The 22583-nt window shown below is 46.5% G+C and overlaps 1 protein-coding gene across 1 annotated transcript in view; it reads right to left on the minus strand.

Annotated features, from left to right (window-relative positions):
- Positions 1–16933: 16933 nt before the first annotated feature.
- nomo (nodal modulator) overlaps positions 16934–22583 on the minus strand; it is a 15392-nt gene continuing 9742 nt past the window's right edge. Inside the window, exons 21-28 of the mRNA XM_084441395.1 lie at positions 22436–22563; positions 21698–21839; positions 21328–21411; positions 20386–20496; positions 20007–20108; positions 19686–19805; positions 18685–18777; positions 16934–18418 (exon numbers count right to left, since the gene is read on the minus strand). Of these exons, the coding sequence (XP_084297521.1) occupies positions 18287–18418; positions 18685–18777; positions 19686–19805; positions 20007–20108; positions 20386–20496; positions 21328–21411; positions 21698–21839; positions 22436–22563 (912 nt within the window). The 3' untranslated portion in view covers positions 16934–18286. The remainder of the gene's footprint in view (positions 18419–18684; positions 18778–19685; positions 19806–20006; positions 20109–20385; positions 20497–21327; positions 21412–21697; positions 21840–22435; positions 22564–22583) is intronic.

The raw sequence follows: 22583 nt of genomic DNA on the forward strand, positions 1-22583 counted from the left end.
GCTAGCGCACTTGATAAAACACCCCCTGGATAGTGCACTTGATAAAACACCCCCTGGCTAGTGCACTTGATAAAACACCCCCTACAACAAGGGGGATCAACTAGAGTACAATCATGGATCTTTAGCATCATCAGCGCTAACGTGCTATTGTTTATTTCCACCCTACAGACCTTCAATGGCCTTTATAGCCGGCGGAACTCTGGTCTTTTGTTTTCTATGTTCCTTTCTTTACGCCTTCTTTGACGGTAAGTCCTTTTTCCCGGAGTGAAGGGTCCCTTGTAATTAAAAAGTGAGTAGGCGCTAACCAATTCAGCGCCATGCTCCGCAGGGTAGTAATTAGTCACTCCAGCCTGTAAGGTGCGGCGCGGCCATAACGGCGCCAAATGAGGACACATTCCCTGGGGTGACCAGATTAAAACGAGACCAATCAGCCGCCTCTCCCCTGGCCCGCCGCTCGCCACGGGCCGCCCGTCCGTCTGCAGACGCGCACCTTAAATCACATCCGCCACGGCCGCGCCCCGCAACCGCTTTTAAATCATTCTGCGGGGTAGCGCAAGAGAGAGGGACCGAGTGAGATTTTTTGTTAGGTGAGAGTGAGGGCTTTTAAACAGAGTGCTTGGAGGGTTTAGGCTTTCTGGGGGATTTATCGAGTAATGATGGAATACCTGAGAATCAACGTTGTGAATATTTATGTGAAATGAGACAGAATATTGGTGTGTTCAGTTCCACCTGAGGAGGCTTTGAGTACAGACGGGATTCCAATCACAGGTGGCAACCGGACCACAAACCCTCCATGTGAGGACCCAAACGTTTACTATAAATCACTTCACTACAAGTCCCGAGACGTAAGAACGAGTATTGTTTCAAACCCCAAGTTAAATCGAATCAAACGGACCTCCAATACGACCGTAACGCTCTCCCGGGGGTCCCAAGAAACGCTGTGGCAGGAGGGGGGGGGGGGGGGGGGGGCGGGCGGCGTGGATGGAGAGCGCGGGATGGGCGGCGAGCGACGCCACTTCAGTGTGATGGAGTCTCCTCCGGTTTCATCTCCCCGCACGGCGGCGGCAGCGGCGCTCTCCGGGGTTCGGGGAGAAATACGAGAGGCGGCGGTTTGACTGCGAGGCCGAAAGCAAACCGGTGTATTACCTTCTGGAGTTTGCGGTGCGCTGCTGCGGAAATCGATAGGCGCTTCCGTGTCGCTCCATCCATCTTCCTCCGCGGTGTGAACTTAATACCCCCGCCTGGGGGGGGGGGGGGGGGGGGTGAGGGTGTGAGGGGGGGTACATTGCCGAAGAAGGAGTGGGAGATGGAGGGAGGGAGATGGAGGGGTAGAGGAGATGGAGGGAGGGAGAAAGAGAGATGGAGGGGTAGAGGAGATGGAGGGAGGGAGAAAGAGAGATGGAGGGGTAGAGGAGATGGAGGGAGAGAGAAAGAGAGATGGAGGGGTAGAGGAGATGGAGGGAGGGAGAAAGAGAGATGGAGGGGTGAAGGAGATGGAGGGAGGGGGAGATGGAGGGGTGGAGTGGTAGAGGAGAAAGGGTACACTACTTGAGAGATGGGGGGAGGAAGAAAGACAAATGGAGGGGTTTTTGGACGGAGGGGGAGAAGAGAGATGGAGAGGCAGTGGAGGGAGGGGGGGAGAGAGAGAGAGAGAGAGAGATGGAGGGAGTGTGGAGAGACGGAAAGAGGAAGAGAGAGGAGTTGGAGCGGAAGTGAAGGATACTCTCCGAGGAAGGTTTAGGTCTGTTGACTGGGCCGGGTTACAATCTGTGGCGTGGTCAGAGACTCGGCGAGAATTCTGTCGAGTTTCAGCACACGGCTCAGTACAGTTGACTCATGGAGGAGAGCAGGTAGAATGTGAGTTGCCAGAAATTGCCGGAGAGGAACAAAAGCAATTTGGAAAGCTATGATGTGAGGCAGGATCATGTCTGGGTGGGGAAGACTGAACGGTTTGTGAGAACAGCTACTTTAGGGAACATGGTGGCCGAGTGTCGAGGGAAACGGACGCGGGTGAGGCAACGAGGCACATGATCACACACACACACGTGAAAAACCTTCCTCTCCAACACACACACACAAAACTCGCTCTCTCTCCTCTCTCTGTCCCTCTCTCTCTCTTGCACGCCCACACACCCCCCCCCCTCTCTCTCTCTCTCTCACACACACACACAACCTCGACGGCCAGATCACCTGTCACCCGGAGGCTCATTAGGCGTAGGTCAGCCTCCGAGAGCAGGCCAAGATGTCAGAGCCCTCCCCGCTGGCACGCCATGATGGATCTCTCCATTACCGCCCTGCCACCCTGCCACTCACCCGCCGCGTGCGTGCGCGCGTCTTGGCGTTTGACCCTGTGTGTGTTTGTGTGTGTGTGTCCGTGCGCCAGGAAACGCCCGCCAAGCAATCCCATTGTTCAGCTTGTTGTACCCTACTCCTCTCAGTTCCCCCGACTCAACGCTGAGAGGGCGTGGCCTGAGGGTCTGGCGGCCTCCGTCTCCGTGGCAGCGGGGCGCACGCCGGCTTGGCCTCTAGCGAAATGCCAAAGCGTTTTGTCATTTCAAAACGTCTTACAGGCTTTCAGCCTCGATAATAAGCAAGCTCACGATGTGTCTAATAATGTTGTCAGAATAGGTCAAACAGGACTTTGGGATACTGTCCGTCTGTCTGCCTGTCTGTATTTTACTGCATATATTTTTATGTTATCTTGAGCTGGGAAAATGAACAAGGCGCTGAATTATGAAGAAACCTTACCTACACGCACCACCCCAAACCCTCACCTGTTGTTGCATATCAGCAGTGGTGCACTTGATTATTTGATGATCATTTCATCCATAGGGGCCAATCAAAAATAAATCGTCCAAATAATGTACCTGGCAATTAAAGGTTTACTGTAAACCGATGCTGCATACCTTCACTGAAGAGCATTACCACTCCTAATTAGATGATATGCTAATCTAATTCACACGCTCGCCTCCAAATATAGCCCTTAATCTGCAGGGATTTGAGTGAGTGAGTCAGCCAACAATCAGAAATCTGTATGTAATTGGGATTGAGCTGGGATGGAGGTTGAATTGCACTGTGATGATATGAGTATGACAACTGCATGAATAAAGAGACGTATGTGTGTGTGTGTGTGTGTGTGTGTGTGTGTGTGTGTGTGTGTATGTGTGTGTGTGTGTGCTTGTGTGCGTGCGTGCTCGCGTAGGGCTGAGAGTGCTGACAGCTTTTTGGAGTGGGCCTTCCGAACCAAAGCGCCGTCATCGGTATCGACAGCGCTGACATTGATTTAAACCCACCAGGCAAAGTCTTTGAGCACAACCTATAAGCTGTCAGCATCTCCAAGGATCAGGGCCCGATTGGATGGCTGACAGGAAGCTCCTGACAAGAAGGGGCCGTCGTTTGGTCAGTCTCGGGCCCAATACCAAACCAGCCCCTACCCACTCCCACTCCGCCACCGAGGGTCCCTCCATATGAAGTGTCCCTCGCAGCTGTGGAGGGCACTCTCAATCGAGGGGGAGGGTATATAAATGGAAAGCCAAATGTGGGATGGACTCCCCACTCCACCAGAACCGACCGGGACAGGGCCGTCACCATGGCATGTTTAAGTGATTTAATGGAAAAATGTTTATCATTTAATATACAAATATAAATCACTATAATTAAATCCATGTATGATGAGAAATGGTCAAAAATCCAAACGCAAATATCTTTTTGCAAATGAACTCTAACTAAATGAATACTATAACACTGTCCCGAGTCAAATGCATAAATCAATTAATAACGTACTCCAATGCCTCTTTGGCAGCATTCCTTCTTTTGTGAAGAGGCATTTGCAAATCGCAGCCTAATCAGCTGCTTTGTCTGTTCCATTGTCCCTGTAAATAATAGAATATATGATGTAGGCTACATTTGAGTAGACCTAGGCCTACAGTATTTAGATTTATTTTATGTCGGCTTTGAATACAGGCTTTTAAAAGGTTGCTACAAGTCAAATGATCTAGGGATAAAGTGATGTTCTCCTATTGTTGGTTGTATCTTTTGACACCACATTCTGCTATTTTGTTTGAGGCAGTGAAATCAGTGTGAGAAAAACAAATGTTTGAGTGCTGTAAAATAATCTAAAATAATTGACAGTGTAGGAAGACAGTAAACTTAATTTACTGTATATGCATCACTTTGGCACGTGCACTTCCTGCTTTGGCTATCGGGAGCTTGCACCGATGCAGGCTTGCTATTTAAGGGGTTGACAGCCCACTTGCACTCCAAGCGCACTCTGCGCTAATTGGTTTGGGATGTGTTAATTTAATTTCAGTCTCACCAATGTGTTACCCCCCAATTTGTTGTTTTCTGTTTTCCTACTTGATTGATCTTCCAAAGGTTATTATTTGACAATGCCGGTGAACCTACCCTTTAGAGCGTTCTCATAACAATCACCATTTGTGCCTGTGTGACATCACTTCCCTGTGGCCTATAAGACAAACCCACTGTCTCATTCATATCACTCTGTGCGTGGGAAACACATCTCTGTTCAGAGTCCGGTTTGCAAAACGTAACATCACAATAAACCTATTGTCTTTGTTTGAACCCAGCTTGACAGACCGCTTAGCGTGTTCTTGGAATCTAACTAAAACCAAGTAATTGGGACATGGAATCAGGTGTGAGATTTTGTCTGTATTTTTGGCGGCTGACATGTTTATTAAGCGGCGACGTGAAAAGATTTGCTACACAAACTGAGGTGGAAAATAGAACTGATTTGAACTCCTCTGTCAAACCAGACATTGCCAAATACTCATACCTGTGACTATGACTAGTCTCAAAAATGGTATGTTCGTCGCAACACAATTGCTTGTCTTGGAAACCTGTTCTGTCACCCTTTGGAAATAGCCTTCCTTAAAAGCGAGAGGGAGTCTCTTACTATATGTGATAACCTCGCCGGAATTGTATCTCGCAAGACAATGGGACAATCAATGCCCTGACCAGGGGGACGCCGTAAAAACGGCGGCAAACTCGCGCTCCGTCACCTGCAACTCCTCGCCGAGCAGAAACGGCGAGCAGAAACGGCGCCGAGACTTTCTCGCCTTTGCCGCTTCCCCCCCCCCCCAACCCCTCCTCCGTCCCCTACCCCTCTCCGTAAGTATGACGAGACCAGCTGTCGGCGACAGAAGACACGGCGCCCGGCCGAGACCAAGCCTGCCGGTTGGAGTAATTTAACCGCATCACGGCGGGGGGGGCGGCCAGCTTGTACCAATTTAATGCTCGCTGCCCTCGTATGCTAATCCCGGCTCCCGCCCTCAGCAACCCTAGCACCGCGGCCGGCCGTTAATGACTTGGTGGACGCAGCTAACGAGGTTAACAATTAAAGAGCATCCAGCTCTCGTTTGTTGCCATTATGATGTCGTTTATTTATTTATTTTAAATGCTGATGGGGGAGGAGCTGGGAAGGAGGTGGGTAAAGAGTCAATGATCTGAGGCGACGTTCCACTCTTAAAATGTTTCGGAACATGTGTGGGTGTGTGTGTGTGAGAGAGCTTTTAGTTGTTTTGGATGAGGTACTGTTCAGTAGTCACTGGACTTACTTGACTAGGAATGCACAGCCTGTACGAATATTTCCATTCAAAATAAGAAAATCTGGGACAAAATACCAGAGGTACAGTACAAACAAGCAAGGGGACAAGCGAAGGTGCGCCTTTATTCAGGAGATGATAAGACTTTATCAGAACCGGCAGTTAAACTCCACACCCACAGCGTCTGCCTGTTTTTGCACTTTGAAGTAAATCCAAACTGAAACAATTTATGGCTGGCCAAAAGAAATAGATTTTTGAAAAAACATCCAAATCTCTCTCACACAGAAGCTCACACACATGAATGCGCGTACACACACCCACACGCACGTCTCAATGTTGCAATAGTGTGTTTAGACAGATTTATATCTACATGTATACACACATACTTTGCTTGTGTTTGTGTAAGAGAACCTAAGCCTGCAGTATCTCCCTGTGTGCATGTACATGTATTCCTGCTTCTGTGTGCGTGTGTGTGTGTGGGGGGGGGGGAGATAGCAGGGGAGGAGGAGAGGAGTAGGGGAGGAGAGAGGAGAGGCATCTCAAACACACACACGAACAAACACACACACACACACAAGCCCCTCTTCCAGCTCAGGCACTTTCCACCGATTTGCTTCTGGCCTCTCTCCCCAGTGCTCCCACACCAGCTCTCCCATCCCTACTATGTCATCATCACAGCCACGGGCTGTCTGATATTGGAGGTTAGTAGGGGTCAGACACACACGCACACACACACACTTGCACACATCACACACATGCACAGATGCAAGTCTTTCTCTCACACACACACGCACACACACACACACTGGGTGTCTCTCATACACACACGCGCACACACACACACACACAGACAACCCGTCTGAATATTCATAGTCCCCAGCGCGCTAATTCATTCAATTAATCAACAAGGTATACAGGTCTAATCATAAGCACAACGTGTGTGTGTGTCTTGTCTCTCAATATCATCATTATCTGACAGCCCCCGCTCGCTGGACTGTGAAGGGCAAGCAACAGAGAGAGAGAGATAGAGGGAAAGAGAGAGAGGGGGAGAGGGGGAGAGAGAGAGGGGGAGAGAAAGAGAGGGGGAGAGAGAGGGAGAGAGAGAGGAGATGAGATCTAAAATGTTTGATGCCTCCTTGTCTTCGTCATCTCATTATCCCCTGGAAGGCTGTGAACGATCGGCCGCGTTAAAGCGCATCATCGCCCGCTTTGATTAGAGCCTGGCGCCGTGGCGCCACACTCCCATGATCTTCAGGGAGATAATAGTCTTTATTTCCTCTCTCCACTGTCAAAATCATCTGGTTTATTTATTTCTTTGGTGGTGGTGCTGGGGGGTGGGGGTGGGGGGTCATGGTGATACTATATTTTGGAGAGGGAGGGGATATGGTGATACAGGGGGGTATGGTGATAATATATTTTGTATAGGGGGGTATGATGGTACTATATTTTGTATAGGGGGGTATGGTGATACTATATTTTGTATAGGGGGGTATGGTGGTACTATATTTTGTATAGGGGGGTATGGTGGTACTATATTTTGTATAGGGGGGTATGGTGATACTATATTTTGTATAGGGGGGTATGGTGGTACTATATTTTGTATAGGGGGGTATGGTGGTACTATATTTTGTATAGGGGGGTATGGTGATACTATATTTTGGAGAGCGAGGGGGTATGGTAATACTATATTTTGTAGAGGCGGGTATGGTGATGCTATATTTTGTAGAGGGACTTGACAGGTGATTGGATGAGCCATCTGTCTATCATAACTTCAACCGCTCCTCGCTGTTGTCACACATAAACCCGCCCAGCGTAGCTGTTTGTATTTCCTCATAAAACGCTGATGACCAGGCCCAAGCGATTCTCTATGGAGGGAGAGAAACTATGAGCTTGCAAGACCAGGATGGTCTCACGACCATTCTCTTTTATGAGAATTGGTCTGAAGATCATCTTTGCTAATTATGGTGAAGATTCGAAGAAAATTGTGGCCTGTGACATTTTTAGACTTTTTCATAAAATTGAATATGGCGGACAATCCAATATAGCGGAAATTATGTCATGGGCTGCCATAAACTCAGCTTCATCCAAGGACCATCCAGCACCTGAATTTTGAAAATCGGACATACGGCTTAACATGAACACACCTCCAACCGTGACACGTTGGTGGCGCTAGAGAGTTTGAGGTGTCGACATGAGACTTGCTGACAGAGGACAGGGCCATATCCTCAATGAGTCTGCCAAATTAGGTTTTGATACCTCAAAATGTTGCTGAGAATGTTGCTGCATTTCAGAGAACTGTTTAGTAGGGTACCTCAGGGAGCCCCACACGCTCCCCCCTTATTTTTGTATTTATGGTATCTTAATGACATCAAAAATACAGATTTTGATGATACTACTGTATATAAAAATATTTTGCAAAGGATCCATTTGGCCCCTGGTGACCCAAAATACATTGATGTCTAGGGAGCACCATTCTATAGACTATCATGGGGACTTCTGGACATCCCAAGGACGGCAAAAACACAGATTAGAAAAAAATTATTATGGGGGTGCGGGTGGACCCCTCTGAGGTACCCTACTAATTGGTACTAAATTAGGTGGTTGGACCCATAAGCATGAGTCAGAGGCTCTTGGACACTGAAAAACCCACAGGGGTGCTTTAATGAAGGGTAAAATGTCTGGAGGACAGGGGGCAGGTGTAGAGGTGAGGGGACCACAGGAGGCAGGAGGGTAACAGGGTCCTGAGGTAGAGCGAGAAACGGGGTGAGGCAGAGCACAAGCGAAACCCAGGGTGAGTACAGGTCACAGCCATAGGCTAGTCACTAGAAAATATGAGGGTAAGATACATCCAGAAAGTATCACACCCCTTGACTTTTTCCACATTGTTATGTTACAGCCTTATTCCAAAATGGATAAAATTATTTTTTTTCCTCATCAATCTACACACCATAATGACAGTGATAAAACATTTTTAGCAAATTTTTACAAATCTGTCTTGTCTTTAAAATAAAAAGACAAACATCACATGTACATAAGTATGCACACCCTTTATTCAGTACTTTCTTGGGTATGATGCTACAAGCTTGGCGCACCTGTATTTGGGGTATTTTTCACATTCTTCTCTGCAGATCCTCTCAAGCTCTGTCAGGTTAGATGGGGAGCGTTGCTGCACAGCTATTTTCAGGTCTTTCCAGAGATGTTCAATCAGGTTCAAATCTGGGCTCTGGCTAGGCCACTCAAGAACATTCCCAGACTTGTCCCGAAGCCACTCCTTTGTTATCTTGGCTGTGTGCTTCGGGTCGTCCCTTTGGAAGGTGAACCTTCACCCCAGTCTGAGGTCCAGAGCGCTCTGGAGCAGGATTTCATCAAGGATCTCTCTGTTCATTGCTGCATTTATCTTTCCCTTTATCTGGACTAGTTGCCGAGTTCCAGTTCCATATATATATATTTTTTTTTTTTATTACTATTATTTTTAAATACATTTGCAAAAATGTCTAAAAAGGTTTTTTCACTTCCTCATTATGGGGTATTGCGTGTAGACTGAGGGGGAAAAAAATAATTTAATCAATTTTGGAATAAGGCTGTAACATAACAAAATGTGAAAAAAATAAACAGGTGTGAATACTTTAGGCAATTAAAACAAAGAGAGAGCCATCTTGGGGGGGTGGGGGAGGGATGGGGGGGGGCTCGCGATGCCTATTTCGCACACAGGGCCTCGCATATCTCCTAGACGGACCTGTGAGCACAAGACAGCCATAGGCTAGTCCCTAGACAAAACTAGGGGTAAGATACATTAACTAGTCTAGTCACTAGTCCACATTCATACAAGGAGTTCAGTCATCACTCTGTTGCTGACATGTATGTGTTTTGCAGAATATGTACACACTGCTGTAATCTACAGGTCTCAAGTTAACTATTGGATCATTTGTAGTCTGCAAATCAAAGAAAAAGATAAGAGAAGGTAAACTATGAGTAGGCCTAAACTGCCTCTTGACAATGCAGTCTATTATCAATGTGTTCTCACAGCTAGCTAGCGATGAGTGAGACAGTTAGTGAACCATCAAAAGAAATGTAGCTAGTTCACTGCATACAGTTTGTAGCTAATCTGCATGTGTAACTAATCACAACTAAATACCATATCTAGCCTAGAAAAGTTATATTGAAAGTGGTCAGTTCACTTAGCAATAAGTTAGCCCTACAGGCCAACAATTCACTTATGCAAAGCTGCTAGATAGCTATGAGTGGTTATTACATACTGTAGGGGAGACTGGGTAAATTGAGCATAGGGGGAAGTTGAGCCACCTCTTGTTTCTAGGAAACCGTAAAAAAAAATTGAGCATGTGACCAAATATTTAGGAGTAAGGCACCATTTCATGAAGTCTGTGAAGGTAAGAGCCACATGAGTAAAGTGGTTAGACATTTATGTCCCAAAAAACATTTTTCACTCATGAAAGTGAATCATAAGTTTCATGAGGATTGTGTAAAGACCAAAATAGATATTTTTAAATGTGTTTTATACATCAGTTAGGGTATTTATGAGCTGCAACATCAGGTAGTAAACCTAGCATGAAAGTGCACCATTTTAGCTGTGGGGGCAAATAAATTCAATATGGTAGCCCTGGGGTAAGTTGAGCCATTTGGTCAGGGGCAAGTTGAGCCACACTTTAACACATTCTCAGGCCTCATGTTGAAATGGTTTCAAATGCAATTATAAGAAAAGCTAGGCCAACTTGTTGAATTGTGTTTAATGAATAAAAATACAATCAGATATGAAGAAGTGACTGTGATTTCATTCAGTATAGAAACTGTGGAATATCTTAATCCAGGGAGGGAGGGAAGGAGGGAGAGAGAGGGGGAGGGGAGGGTATGGGAGTGTATGGGGGGGTCTTAGAAGAGGGCAGGGGAGGAGGGAGGGTGGGGGTGGAAGTAAGGAGGGAAGGAGGGAAATGGCTCAACTTACCCCGCTCCTATGCTCAATTTACCCCATACACAGGGTAAGTTGTGCCATGAGACCACTTTTTTGTACATACTATAATATCAAAACTGTTATGTTCAAACTGATTCTGATTGTTTGTAGGGATGCACAACATCCTGAAATATATGCTGATATATAAATTAGCAAAAAAAACTATAATTGCCTTCATGTAGTGATCCTGAATATGAAAAGTGTCTCAACTTACCCCGGTCTCCCCTACTGTAGGCCTAGTTGTAGACACATAGCAATCTAGTCATCAAAATATTATGTAGCTAGCTACATTAATAACATATAGAACTAATCACAGTGATAAGTTTGGTAATTTTGCACTCACTTTGAGGTCAGATCTTTTGCTGGCAGGAGGATTGTCTGTGGGATCTACTGCATGTTTACAGTGCTGCTACTGTCTGCGCTGCATGTGCTGCATTTCTGAGGGGATTATTCATAGGCAGGTTACTGTAGTAACAGTAACAGGGAAAAAATCAGCAAAATAAAAACGTTATTGGAGCATAAATGGAGGTGAGGATATATATATTTTTTTTTAAATAGGTGTGTAAACATAACAAAATGTGTAAACTGCATTTATGAGCATTTAGCTTCCACTACATCCCTGCTGTGATCCAAGAAGTGTCAGATTGGCAATTTGGCGGCGTTATTGATATGCAAATTAGAAGGTCAAAACTCAAAATTTTGCTTGGGAACAGTTTTATTTTCATTCAGCACCCTTGAATTATGTAAAATAGACAGGTTCCCGGCTTTTACCCTCAAATGCCCCTCACTTATACATTTTTCAGAAATCCCTCTAGACTAGAGCATTCAAGGTGATATGAGACTTGATGACAAGAGTCAGTGGACTGTCAAGAATGAGTATGCCAAAATGCACAACCTTTTATCATACAGTTCTTATGGGCTGAGTTGAGGAATAATAATAAGAAAAGGTACAAACACAATGGTGGCCTACGCAGCTTTGCTGCTTGGCCCCCAAATACAGGGAACTCATATAACATAAAAACCACAACAACAGAGAAAAAACAGTAGTTGAGCTACAGATGGCCTAATGCCTGCAAAGAGTCTTCAACTGTCTTTTAAAAGAGTTCTCAGATGTCGAGGCTCTCAAGTCCTGAAGGAACTTAGGAGAAGGAAGGTAGATAGACAAAGAGGAGACAGAGAGAGAGAAAGAGAGAGAGAGAGAGGGAGAGAAAGGGAGAGAGAGGGAGAGAGAGAGAAACAGGGAGAGAGAGAAAAAGAGGGAGAGAGAGAGAAAGAGAGAGAGAGAGAGTGAGAAAGAGAGAAAGAGAGAAACAGACAGAGAGAGAAAGAAACAGAGAGAGAGCGAGAGAGGGGGGGGGGGGCTTTATTACCGCTACTGTACGTACGTCCGCACTTTTATCGCGGCGCACCACACTACGGGATCGGGATCGGCCCCGCCGCCAGACCCCCGGTGAGCAGCGAGCAGAGCCCTTATCTGATCCGTCGGGGCACGGCCGGCTGTAGGCGGAGGAACGAGGCCGGGGTTGGGGGACGGGGAGGCGAGCTCACCTACGTGACCCGGGAGCTGTGCAAAACTGGGGGATGAGACGGTTATCTCCGTGGAGGGGCGCGAAGGCGGCAGTCCGGCCGGGGTCGGGGTGGAGGAGGCGTCGCCGGGGCGGGCGGGCGTGTGCATGACGGGTGGGTTCAGCCACTGAGGAGGAGGAAGAGGAGGGGAGATGGTGGGGGAGAGAGGAGGGGGTTAAGGGAGTGTGTGTGCGTGCGCACGTGTGTGTGTTCTATCACCTGGCACAGCGGGCTGCAGTGGGCAGATTTGTTCACATAGAGAAGAAAGAGAGAGAGAGAGAGGGAGGGAGAGAGGGAGGAAGAGAGAGGGAGGGAGAGAGAGAAGGAGACGCCTCAGAAAAGAGTGTCAGAACATTCAAAAATGGCTTCATCTCGACATTTTCCAATAGAAATGAAATGTTGAGTCGTTATTAACAGTAGCAATAACATAGCGGAAACTGAACTGTGACAGTCTCACAGTGTGTTTCGAATCTGTAGATGGATCTTTCTCATAAAGTGTTTCATATCACAGGCACACACACACACACATACACGCGCACGCTTACACACACACAGCAGTGTAAAGTGTCCACGGCCGCAGACAGTAATTTCCGTAGGCAGATCAGCCGTGGCCAGGCTCTGTGGTTGCAGTCGGACTGACGGGACACATTCGCCCAGCCTTGATGTGGACTGACACTTAGCCCCGTATGTTCTCTCCTCTCCACTCCGTACACACACACACACACACACACACACACACACACACACACACACACACACACACACACACACACACACACACACACACACACACACACACACACACACACACACACACACACACACACACACACACACACACACCTTGGACTCTCGGAGCACTAGCGAGTAGATAGCATTACCCATCATCCACCCGGCTGCCACCGTCTTGTCATCATCCCCTATGAATATTTAATGTGTTCCCCTCTCTCTCTCTCACTCACACACACATGCTCGCCCACACACTCTCACACACATTCTCATCAAACGTCTGGTATAAATGCTTTGGGGTGTCACACACACACGCTGCCCCCTCTCCTTCACCCAGATGACTGGTGTCTTGGTGAACGCTTAGTGTCGGCACACACACACACACACACACACACACACACACACACACACAACACACACACACACACACACACACACACACACACACACACACACACACACGCTGCCCCCTGTCCCATTGACTCAGACGACTGGCATGTTGGCGAACGCTTAGTGACAGCACGGGTGATTCACGACTGGGAGAGCAGGGCAAGCCGGTGAATGGGGCTCGGGTTGACAGGTGAGAAGGGTGCATGCCTGGGTGTCTGTGTGAGAGAATTTAATTTATTGTTTTTACCGTCATTTAACCAGGGAGGCCCTGTTGAGATTACGATCTCTTTTTCGAAGGAGCCCTGGCCAAGACAGCTGCAATGCATTTCGAGCAGCATAACATCAGCACAACTAATAAAATGTCAAACAACATATTAAGCAGCATTAAAGGTTCATAACCTACAACATGTGTGACAAGAATGTGTCGATGTGTGTGTTCGTGAGAGAGTGCCACTGCATCAGTGAGAGTACTGAGAGACAGAAAGAGTGTATGTGTGTGTGTGTGTGTGTGAGAGAGACATGGCAACTCGTAGCGGCTGTGCCACAGAGGGTTGGAAGCAGCAGGACATGGCGCTGGGGGGGGACGCTGGCATGGGGCGCTGGGGAACGCACGCATCTGATTAGAGAGACAGATGCTCGGAATTAGACTAACCCAGGGCCTTCTGGGAAATATTACCTTACCACGTGGAAATATATACAAAAGTGACGTGAACTTCGACGTGAACTTCCATACAGTGCGCCGCATTGACATGGGATTAAGCGCGATTGGGCCAATTTCCCAGAGCACAGATTAGGGATTTAGGATTGAGAAATGTTTTCGACCGAAACTCGACTTATCAGGTTCAAGAAACTGGTAGTTTTCAATTATTAGCCTACATCAGCTCATTTTAAGCGTTGGTTTTCTCAAGGCGTCATGTGACACATAAATGACCAATCCTCTGTTTGATAGCATTCATATTTGGCACGGGTAACGGTAGGGGTCCTGGGTAGACGGCGACTTTTTTTTTTTTTTTGCTAATCAGGGCTGACTCATAGTGATAGTGATAGCACTAACCACAGCAGACAGCAGGGGGTACACAATGGGCGCATACACATACACATGCGCACACACACATATATACATGCGCACACACACATATATAGACACACTTTACAGTAGATTAGATGGAGGAGAGCATATCAGCATTCGGCAATGCCATGCCCGGGAGAGCAGTGAAGAGAGTTGAATCAGAGTTGAATCTGTGTGTCCGCAGAACATTTTCAACACCGCCTTTCAGAACACAAAACCGAAACTTAACTCGCTCCAGTGGCGTTCCTGTGCCTGGCGAACACACGTGCTTCGCGACTCAGCTTGATTTCATCATTCATCCAGACCTGCACCATGACAGGGACGCATTTCTTTTTTAATTAGGTAATTAGGGCTGACTAATGGCCAATCAGTTATTGTGCGCTCCAACGAGTATCAGAACTAGTGATGAAACAAGACTTTGAATATTAAAAAAAATAGGGCCAGCCTCTTGCCATAACCCACAAAAGCGCCTGCCATCGGTTGCCATGGAGTCGCCGGGTACATGATGTGACATAATCCCCCCCCCCCCCACCGCTGACGCCAGCGTACTGCGTCGCGCCGCCCCGGGGCGCCTCTTGAACGCAAGACGAGAGAGAGAGGGGGGGAGAGAGAGAGAGAGGGAGAGAGAGAGAGGGAGGGAGAGAGAGAGAGGGAGGGAGAGAGGGAGAGAGAGAGAGAGAGAGGGAGGGAGAGAGAGAGAGGGAGGGAGAGAGAGAGAGAGAGAGAGGGAGAGAGAGAGGGAGGGAGAGAAAGAGAGGGAGAGAGAGAGAGATAATAGAGCTCTCAGGACGCAGCCGGCGTTCTCCTCGGGCTCAAGCCCAGACAGAGAAACTCGGCAGCTCTCCCTGGTCAGAGTCCGTTACCATTGGCGATTTTATAGGGGGGGCAGGGGGGGCAATCCCCCCCTGATTGGACAGCCCAACTCTGCTCAGATTCTTAAAAAAAAAAAAAAAAAATGTTTTTTTTTTACTAATTAACACAATTATTAAATACATAATTGTGGTTTGTAACAGTTTGTGTTAGATCATCATTAATTTTAAAAGTGTATTTATTACTTAAACTAGGCTACCTTTAAAAATATATATATATTCATAATCCACTAATGGCACAACTCGTCCGTCGAAAAATAATGAGATCTGACTGTACTGCTCAGTGCCCAACAAGCTACAACTAGCCAACCTGCTCATAATGGCAAAAAGAGCTATAAAAACAATTTACCACTTCTTCATAAAATAAAATAAAATCTGGCAATGCTAATGAAGAAGCTACCACTCGAAATGACAGCGCAGCAGGTGCAGGCTATCGGAGCTAGCACTAGCACTAGCAACATCACCATCGGCAAGGAAGCTAGCACCAGCAGGCAGTTGCAGTTTGATGTTGTGATGTTGGGTATGGCCTAGTGCTTGGTCATAAAGTCATATTGACATGCTCGTGGTGTCTAGATGAAGTTTGATGCGTTGTACATATTGAATTGTCATACGGATTTCTCATTAACATACTGTTCACAACTGGTATTCTTTGTAAATAGATGGGACGAGACGGCAGAAGTTTGTTTTTTTTTATGTCAAAATGTTGCCCCCCCTACTCAGAGGGTAAAATCGCCTATGTCCGTTACCATGGGGGCCAATGCAGCTTTGCGGTGAGAGCCAGGAGGATGGATAGTGCACAAGAGACGCAGAAATAATCACCAGATATTAGAAATCTTACACACTCGTAGCAGTGATAAGAGCTATAGGGAGAAAACCATCTGATTCTCACCTCCATTCGGGTTGGCAGTGGAATCTTCTTCATGGACCATCCTCACAGAGGGGCACGATTCCTGTTTTTTCACTACAGTAGCCTACATGGCATAAAAAAGTGAAAGCATGGTGTGTTTCCCGCACCTACAGTACACTTTATGCACATGCAGCATACTTTCCCTTTATATCGTTTAGCGCTGTTCTATTGTAGCCTATTGCACTGTTCTTTTTTATTATTATAATCACCTTGCAAATGATCATTCTGTTGTAACTGCAAGGCCGCGGAGCCAGAACCCAAGCATTTTACTGCCTTAGGTTTGTATGAAGGACGTTACAATAAAGGAACCTTGAAACCAGCCTTGGCCAAAGTCAGGACGGTTACTTGAAGGGGCACTTTATTCAAAATGATATACATTACACTTGTTTTTTTTAAGTTAAGTGCCCCTTTAAAGCAGGAGTTTCTGTGCCCGTTGGAGTGTCCTCTGACACGGATTTGTTCTACAAAAACCAACGTTAAGTGAAGTATTGATCTGCTATCCCTCTTTGTTTTTCTTTGTATTGTTTTTTTATGTTGAATGAATGTACGTTTGTTCATTTAGAAAAGTGGTATGCAATTTGTGTTTTTGACCTCAGGAAGAACAGTACCCGTCTTTGTATGGGATAGCTGATTTGTGGATCAATAAATAAATCAAATCTGTGCCATGCGCCAGCTACAAGTTAACTAGCTCAGAGGGAAAATTTCATCAGTGGAAGTTCAACCAGCTCAGCCATAAGGCCAAAGAATGGCCCCATCAGAAGAATAATTAAGTATCAAGATGGATAAAGTCAAGGTGGTACAAAACTAGTAACAGTCCCTAGAAGAAATGTTTCTTGCCCAACACTGCCCCCCAAAGACAAAACCAAGAAAATGTAATCATGTTTTCCAGTCAGACTATATTTATCATTTCAAAAGATGACAGGTTCTGTCCAATGTCAATAAGACCCCCCCACCCCTCCAACCTGACTGTATTAATAGCAATTGGCTTTTTATCATCTTTCTATTACATTTGGCCATAACTGAACAGAAGGGATAAATCACATACAAAAAGAAACAGGTCTCCAATTTCCACAGAACATCACATTAGAGTGGTCACCTTATTAATCTGATTCAGACATCTCTTCTGTAATTGCTTTTAGATCTTCGATCGGCCATGCGAGAACAAGACAACCATTGTTTGGATAAGTGTAGTTAAATAGCAACCATGTCAATGCCTATCTGACACACAAATTGCAAAGTCTCTCTGAAATAGCATTCATACTTTGATTCTGACACTATTTTCAAAAAACAAACACTTTTGAAATAAAACTTTCTAGGTACAAACTGTCCCATCATTCACACCAAATCAGACAAATAAATGCTCATGTTAATAAATTAATCAACTAGAAAAGTTAACTAGCCCTAAACCTCTTGCTTCTCTTATTGAACCTAACCCTAATTCTCAACTCCACCCTCAAACTTCCTACTCACTGACTCGTCTCCCTGAGCAGTCAACCCTAAACACCAGCTTACTTCATGCACTCACAGCCTTTAGAACTCAGAACTCTTTAACATCATGAACTTTTTAACATCATAAACATGACCGTTATCGCCAATTAGTAACTGCTGAGACTTCTGAGTTCATACAACTTGAATGACTGGAAGAAAACGTTAGCTTGTTGGCTCGTTTGCCAATGTGGCTGTGCTTGGATCCAAAGCCATGTTTATTTGATCGAGCCCTGTTACGAAGCGCTGCGTCATGTTCATGAAGCGTCATGAGGCCCTCGTCATTCTCACCTTCCCTCAGAGCTCGCCTCAACAATGGATAACAAATTACAAATGTACAAAAAATGGCTCAAATTCAGTATCGACAAATATGGACAGTACTCCGAGACAACGCAGAATGTTCTGGAAAACGGTGGAAGCCCCGCAGAACTGAAGTAACCGGTGAGTCACAATTCTGTTGAGCCCTAACTCAACAGCCAATGAGTGGAATCGTTTCTAGGAAACGTCAAGCCTGCCGATGAGCCTGATTGGCTAATGCAGGGTCTTGTGGGCGTGGTATTGCTCCGCCTGTAGTGTACGGTGGTGTGGCTCTAAATCTCAAACGACACACTAGTACCTCACTAGGATGTACGGAAAATATACGTTGTTGTTTTTTGTTTTTTTGTTTTTGGGACAATGGCCAAAAGAAGTACACTTGGCAGGGTGCTAGTGTGCGATTTGAGGCGTGCCCTTATGCCGGCGGTCTCATGTGCGCCTGGCCTTCTGACGTTTGGCCTGGCGCTTGGCCTCATCCAGAGCGCCGTTGTCTCCGCCGGCCTGCGACAGGCCCCGCACGCCCTGGAGACGGTTCACGAGCTGCAGGAGCAGGGGGATCACCTGGGGACAGACAGACACAGACACACACACACACACAGACACACACACACACACAATTATGAATGACCTACCAGAATGACCTACCATTTCCCCCCCTCATAATTCCCCATCAATTAAATTGTTAAAAATGATTGGAGCCTATTATGAGATCACATAACAGCCTTGATTTCTCTGAGCTACAAAGAGGTAATGTACTAATGTAATGAATAATAAGCGCGAATAAAACGTCGCTAGACTACGTGAGTCCGTCAGGAAACGGCGCGTACCTTCTCGTGGTTGTAGGCGGCCAGCAGGAGCAGCAGGGTGAGGGGCAGGGCGATGTAGGAACCCTGGGCCACGTCCTGGTCAGGCACTTTACGCTGAACACATGGAACCAACTCACAATCAGCCTACAGTACATCGCTCAGCTGAGTCAGCTCACACGCTCACACACACGCATCACTCAACTCACACACTCGCGTGTGAAAGGTCACAACCAAAGAAAGACTCATCTGTAGGCTGTATTGCAGATTAAATGTTTTGCAGCAACTGGTCAGCAATGAACCACCTATTGGGACATGGCAGGGGTGGTTTTTACTAGAGAATTGATACTTTGAAGTTCAAACTATAATAATATATTAGGGGTGGGGAGAAAAATTAGATTAGATGCATCGCCATTCTCTCTTGAATGATGCATCCTCGATGTGGAAAATAAAAAAAATTAAAATAAAAAAAGACCCGCACTGTAAGTGTCAACTCCTAGCAACTTGATGGTGGACTAAAAAAAATAAAATAAAAATAGTTGGCGAATCGTAAGTTACAGTAACGGATGTGTAACAAACACGTGTGCCGTGTTTACGTTTGAGTGTTAGTGAAGATGGCCGAGCATGAGAAAGAAATCCGACTCACACCCGATGCTTTAAAAGAGCATGGACAGCATGGAAGCACGTTGGCTTCTATGAAAATGAAGGGGAATAAAGCCCCAAAGAGCCACACAGTATGCAGGTTGTGTCGAGCTAAAATGAAATACACAACATGAGACATCAGTACAAAATGCTGACGCCTCAAAATGCATCGATAATCGCTTTATAATCAATAATCATTTTCTAATGGCATCGTTGCCCTCTGAATTGGAATATATATATATATATATATATATATACATATATAATATACATATATATATATATATATATATATACACACATAGGTATGTATAGGTATAACAAGTATACTGTAGAACTATTTCTCTCTACTATGCAGTATTGTGTGAGCCAGAGTTTCTTACGTTGGGGTTGAAGGTGAGGGTGACGTGTTTGTGGTACCCTGAGGAGGTGAAGGAGACTTGGGGCAGGGTGAAGTCATACTGGGAGCGGGACAGCGTGGAGTACAGCATCAGCACGTACGTCTGGGGGGGGGGGGGGGGGGGGGGGGGGGGGTTACATCAGATATACAGGCATAAATCTGACTATACAGATGACAAATAAATATTGAAATCATTAAATTAACTTGTGTGACAGAGCATCACTTGGTTATTGCGCTGGATGTAACATGCTTAGAAATTCTTTTGGGCGCCGTGTCCCTTTAATGATGCGAGGGCGGGTCCTACCTCTCCGTCCCTGTCCAAGGGGGGGAAGTGGAAGAAGAGCGACTGGCCCAGAGACACGCTGTTGATGGGGTTGTCCAGGTTGTCACTCCTGTACAGCTTCACCTGCACCAGGAGGGTCAAAGGTCACCAGGGAACTTATGGCATCACATGGTACACAGTGCATGCCTTGTAGGATAACTAGCGATGTAACACATTTGTTTACACATGATTATGTTAATGATCTTGATGATATATTAATTATCTTATTTTAAACACAAGCGCTGCATTAAGTCTCATACAAATGTGAATGGATAAAAACAGTAATATAACATAAAGTGATGTGATACTTTGTAGGTAAAACGTAGGTGTGTGTGTGTGTGGGCACGCATCTGTGTCTTACAGAGAGAGTGGGCAGGTGTTCCGGCGAGGTGATGACATTTCCACTCAAGTCAAACTGATTGATCTGCCTGAAGGCAATGATGTTGACGCCTTCAATGTCGTCGCTTCCGACCTGTACATGTACACGTACACACACACGTGTACACAGACACACACACACGCACACACACACACACACACACGATCAGTATTCAGACATGTAAGTCAACAATCAGTATTCAGACATGTAGGTATACAAGTCACCAGCTATGATAATAACATGGTATTAAATGGTGTTATTCACGTGGTCTTTTGTACCACGTTTTACACAATACTAAATCACACAGGGGCTTATTCCATTCTATGAAGTATTTCTAAGGCGCAGTGTTGAACAGCATGTCAAGACTCTTCTACAGCATTTGCATCCCCATCAAAGATGCTTTGTGCTTGATTGCGCTTCAAAGAATCAACCTTCTTACCTGATACAATGGAACCAATAAAATAGCTCCATTAAGTGCAAATCACGCCCACGTGTCTCAGGCTCATGCCAACGCTTACAAGACTCAACATTTTCAAGGTTCCAGGATCAAGTAATTGAGGTTTGTACTTGATTGCTGATTGTCACCACAGCTAGGTTGATAATGGATGCTAACAAGGCTAATGCTAATGACAGCACTGGCTCTCACCTCAATGGCCCTGTGCTGAGGCAGGACTCTCTCTAAAGCTAATAGGTTAGCTTATTAGCTCTCACCTCGATGGCCCTGTGTTGGGGCAGGGCTCTCTCTAATGCCAATGCTAACAGGTTAGCTAATTAGCTCTCACTTCAATGGTCCTATGCTGAGGCAGGGCTCTCTCTAATGCTAATGCTAACAGGTTAGCTTATTAGCTCTCAGCTCGATGGCCCTGTGTTGGGGCAGGGCTCTCTCTAACGCTAATGCTAACAGGTTAGCTTATTAGCTCTCACCTCGATGGCCCTGTGCTGGGGCAGGGCTCTCTCGATGTGGTCGTTGCCCTCCGCTCTCAGCTGGATCAGGTACTTGCAGCCGGGCTGTCGGGGGGGGGGGGGGGGAAGACAATGTTACCAATCTAGCAACAATACACTTTGAACGATACGGTGGGAAAAAATATAGATATTTTCAAAAGACGGAAAGAAAATAACTTTTCAACGTTTGAAACAGTTTTTGGAACTCTGTTTCATTCCCAATGTGTAATGTCAGCTTAGCCTTCGCAAAGGCTTCCCAACAGCTTGGCAAAGAGTAGCTCTCGAGAAGGCTCGCTAAGGGCTTGACGAACGGGGGCTCGTAGGGAGGTTATATCGGCCACACGTGACCCACCAGGAGTCCCCTGAGGCGGAAGCGTCCCTCCTCGTCGGTGACGGTGTCCTCGCTGTAGATGCTGCACTCGCCCTGGCCCACGGCCTCCACCGCCACGTCGCGCTCCGCCTCGCCACTCAGCGACTGCACCGCCCCGTAGCAGCTGAACGCCACGCACGCACGCACACGCACACAGGAAGACTGGTTACACCCGAAGGCTGGTTTGGAACCAACCAACAAAGTAGCACAGGAAGACTGGTTACACCGTAAACCTGGTCACACAGACAGAACGACCATTTTGGGTCTGAACACAGTATCAAATCAATCATCGTGTAGCGGGTTCATACGTGGGGGCAACACAATGCGCTTGACAGAGAGTGTTGGGGGGGATGGATATAGATCCAGTAGCACGGCCATATACTGGTTACACCGTAAGCCGGGTCACACGGAAAGGACGGCCATTTTAGGTTACGAACACAGTAGCGCGGCCATATTGTGGTTACGCTGCCATGCTGGAGTTAGAACTGTAGCTCAGAAACTACAGTAACTAAAGAAGCAAACGGGACAGGTAGTCAATGAGCTACTCTCCCATTCCGGGGCTCAAACCATATATATCTTTCGACTATACACACACACAATAATCAGGCAGAGGCAATGATAATAGTTCAGCAGCAAATGCATTACTCTTGTTTTTTGTTTTTCAAAGGAAGCTCATTATGTACGGTAACAAGGTACAGTACGCTCCCAAGCCCGTCTCACCTGTAGGCGGTCTTGAAGCCGATGATGTCAATGCTGAGGTTCTGGCCCTCCTCCACCGTGATCATCTGGGAGGCGGGCTCAAACCGGAACTCCTTCATCATGGGCTTGAAGTAGTACTGACCTGGGCTCTGTGGAGGGAGGAAGGGAG

Source organism: Borostomias antarcticus, assembly GCF_949987555.1.
Source record: "Borostomias antarcticus genome assembly, chromosome: 7".
Lineage (NCBI taxonomy): Eukaryota > Metazoa > Chordata > Actinopteri > Stomiiformes > Stomiidae > Borostomias > Borostomias antarcticus.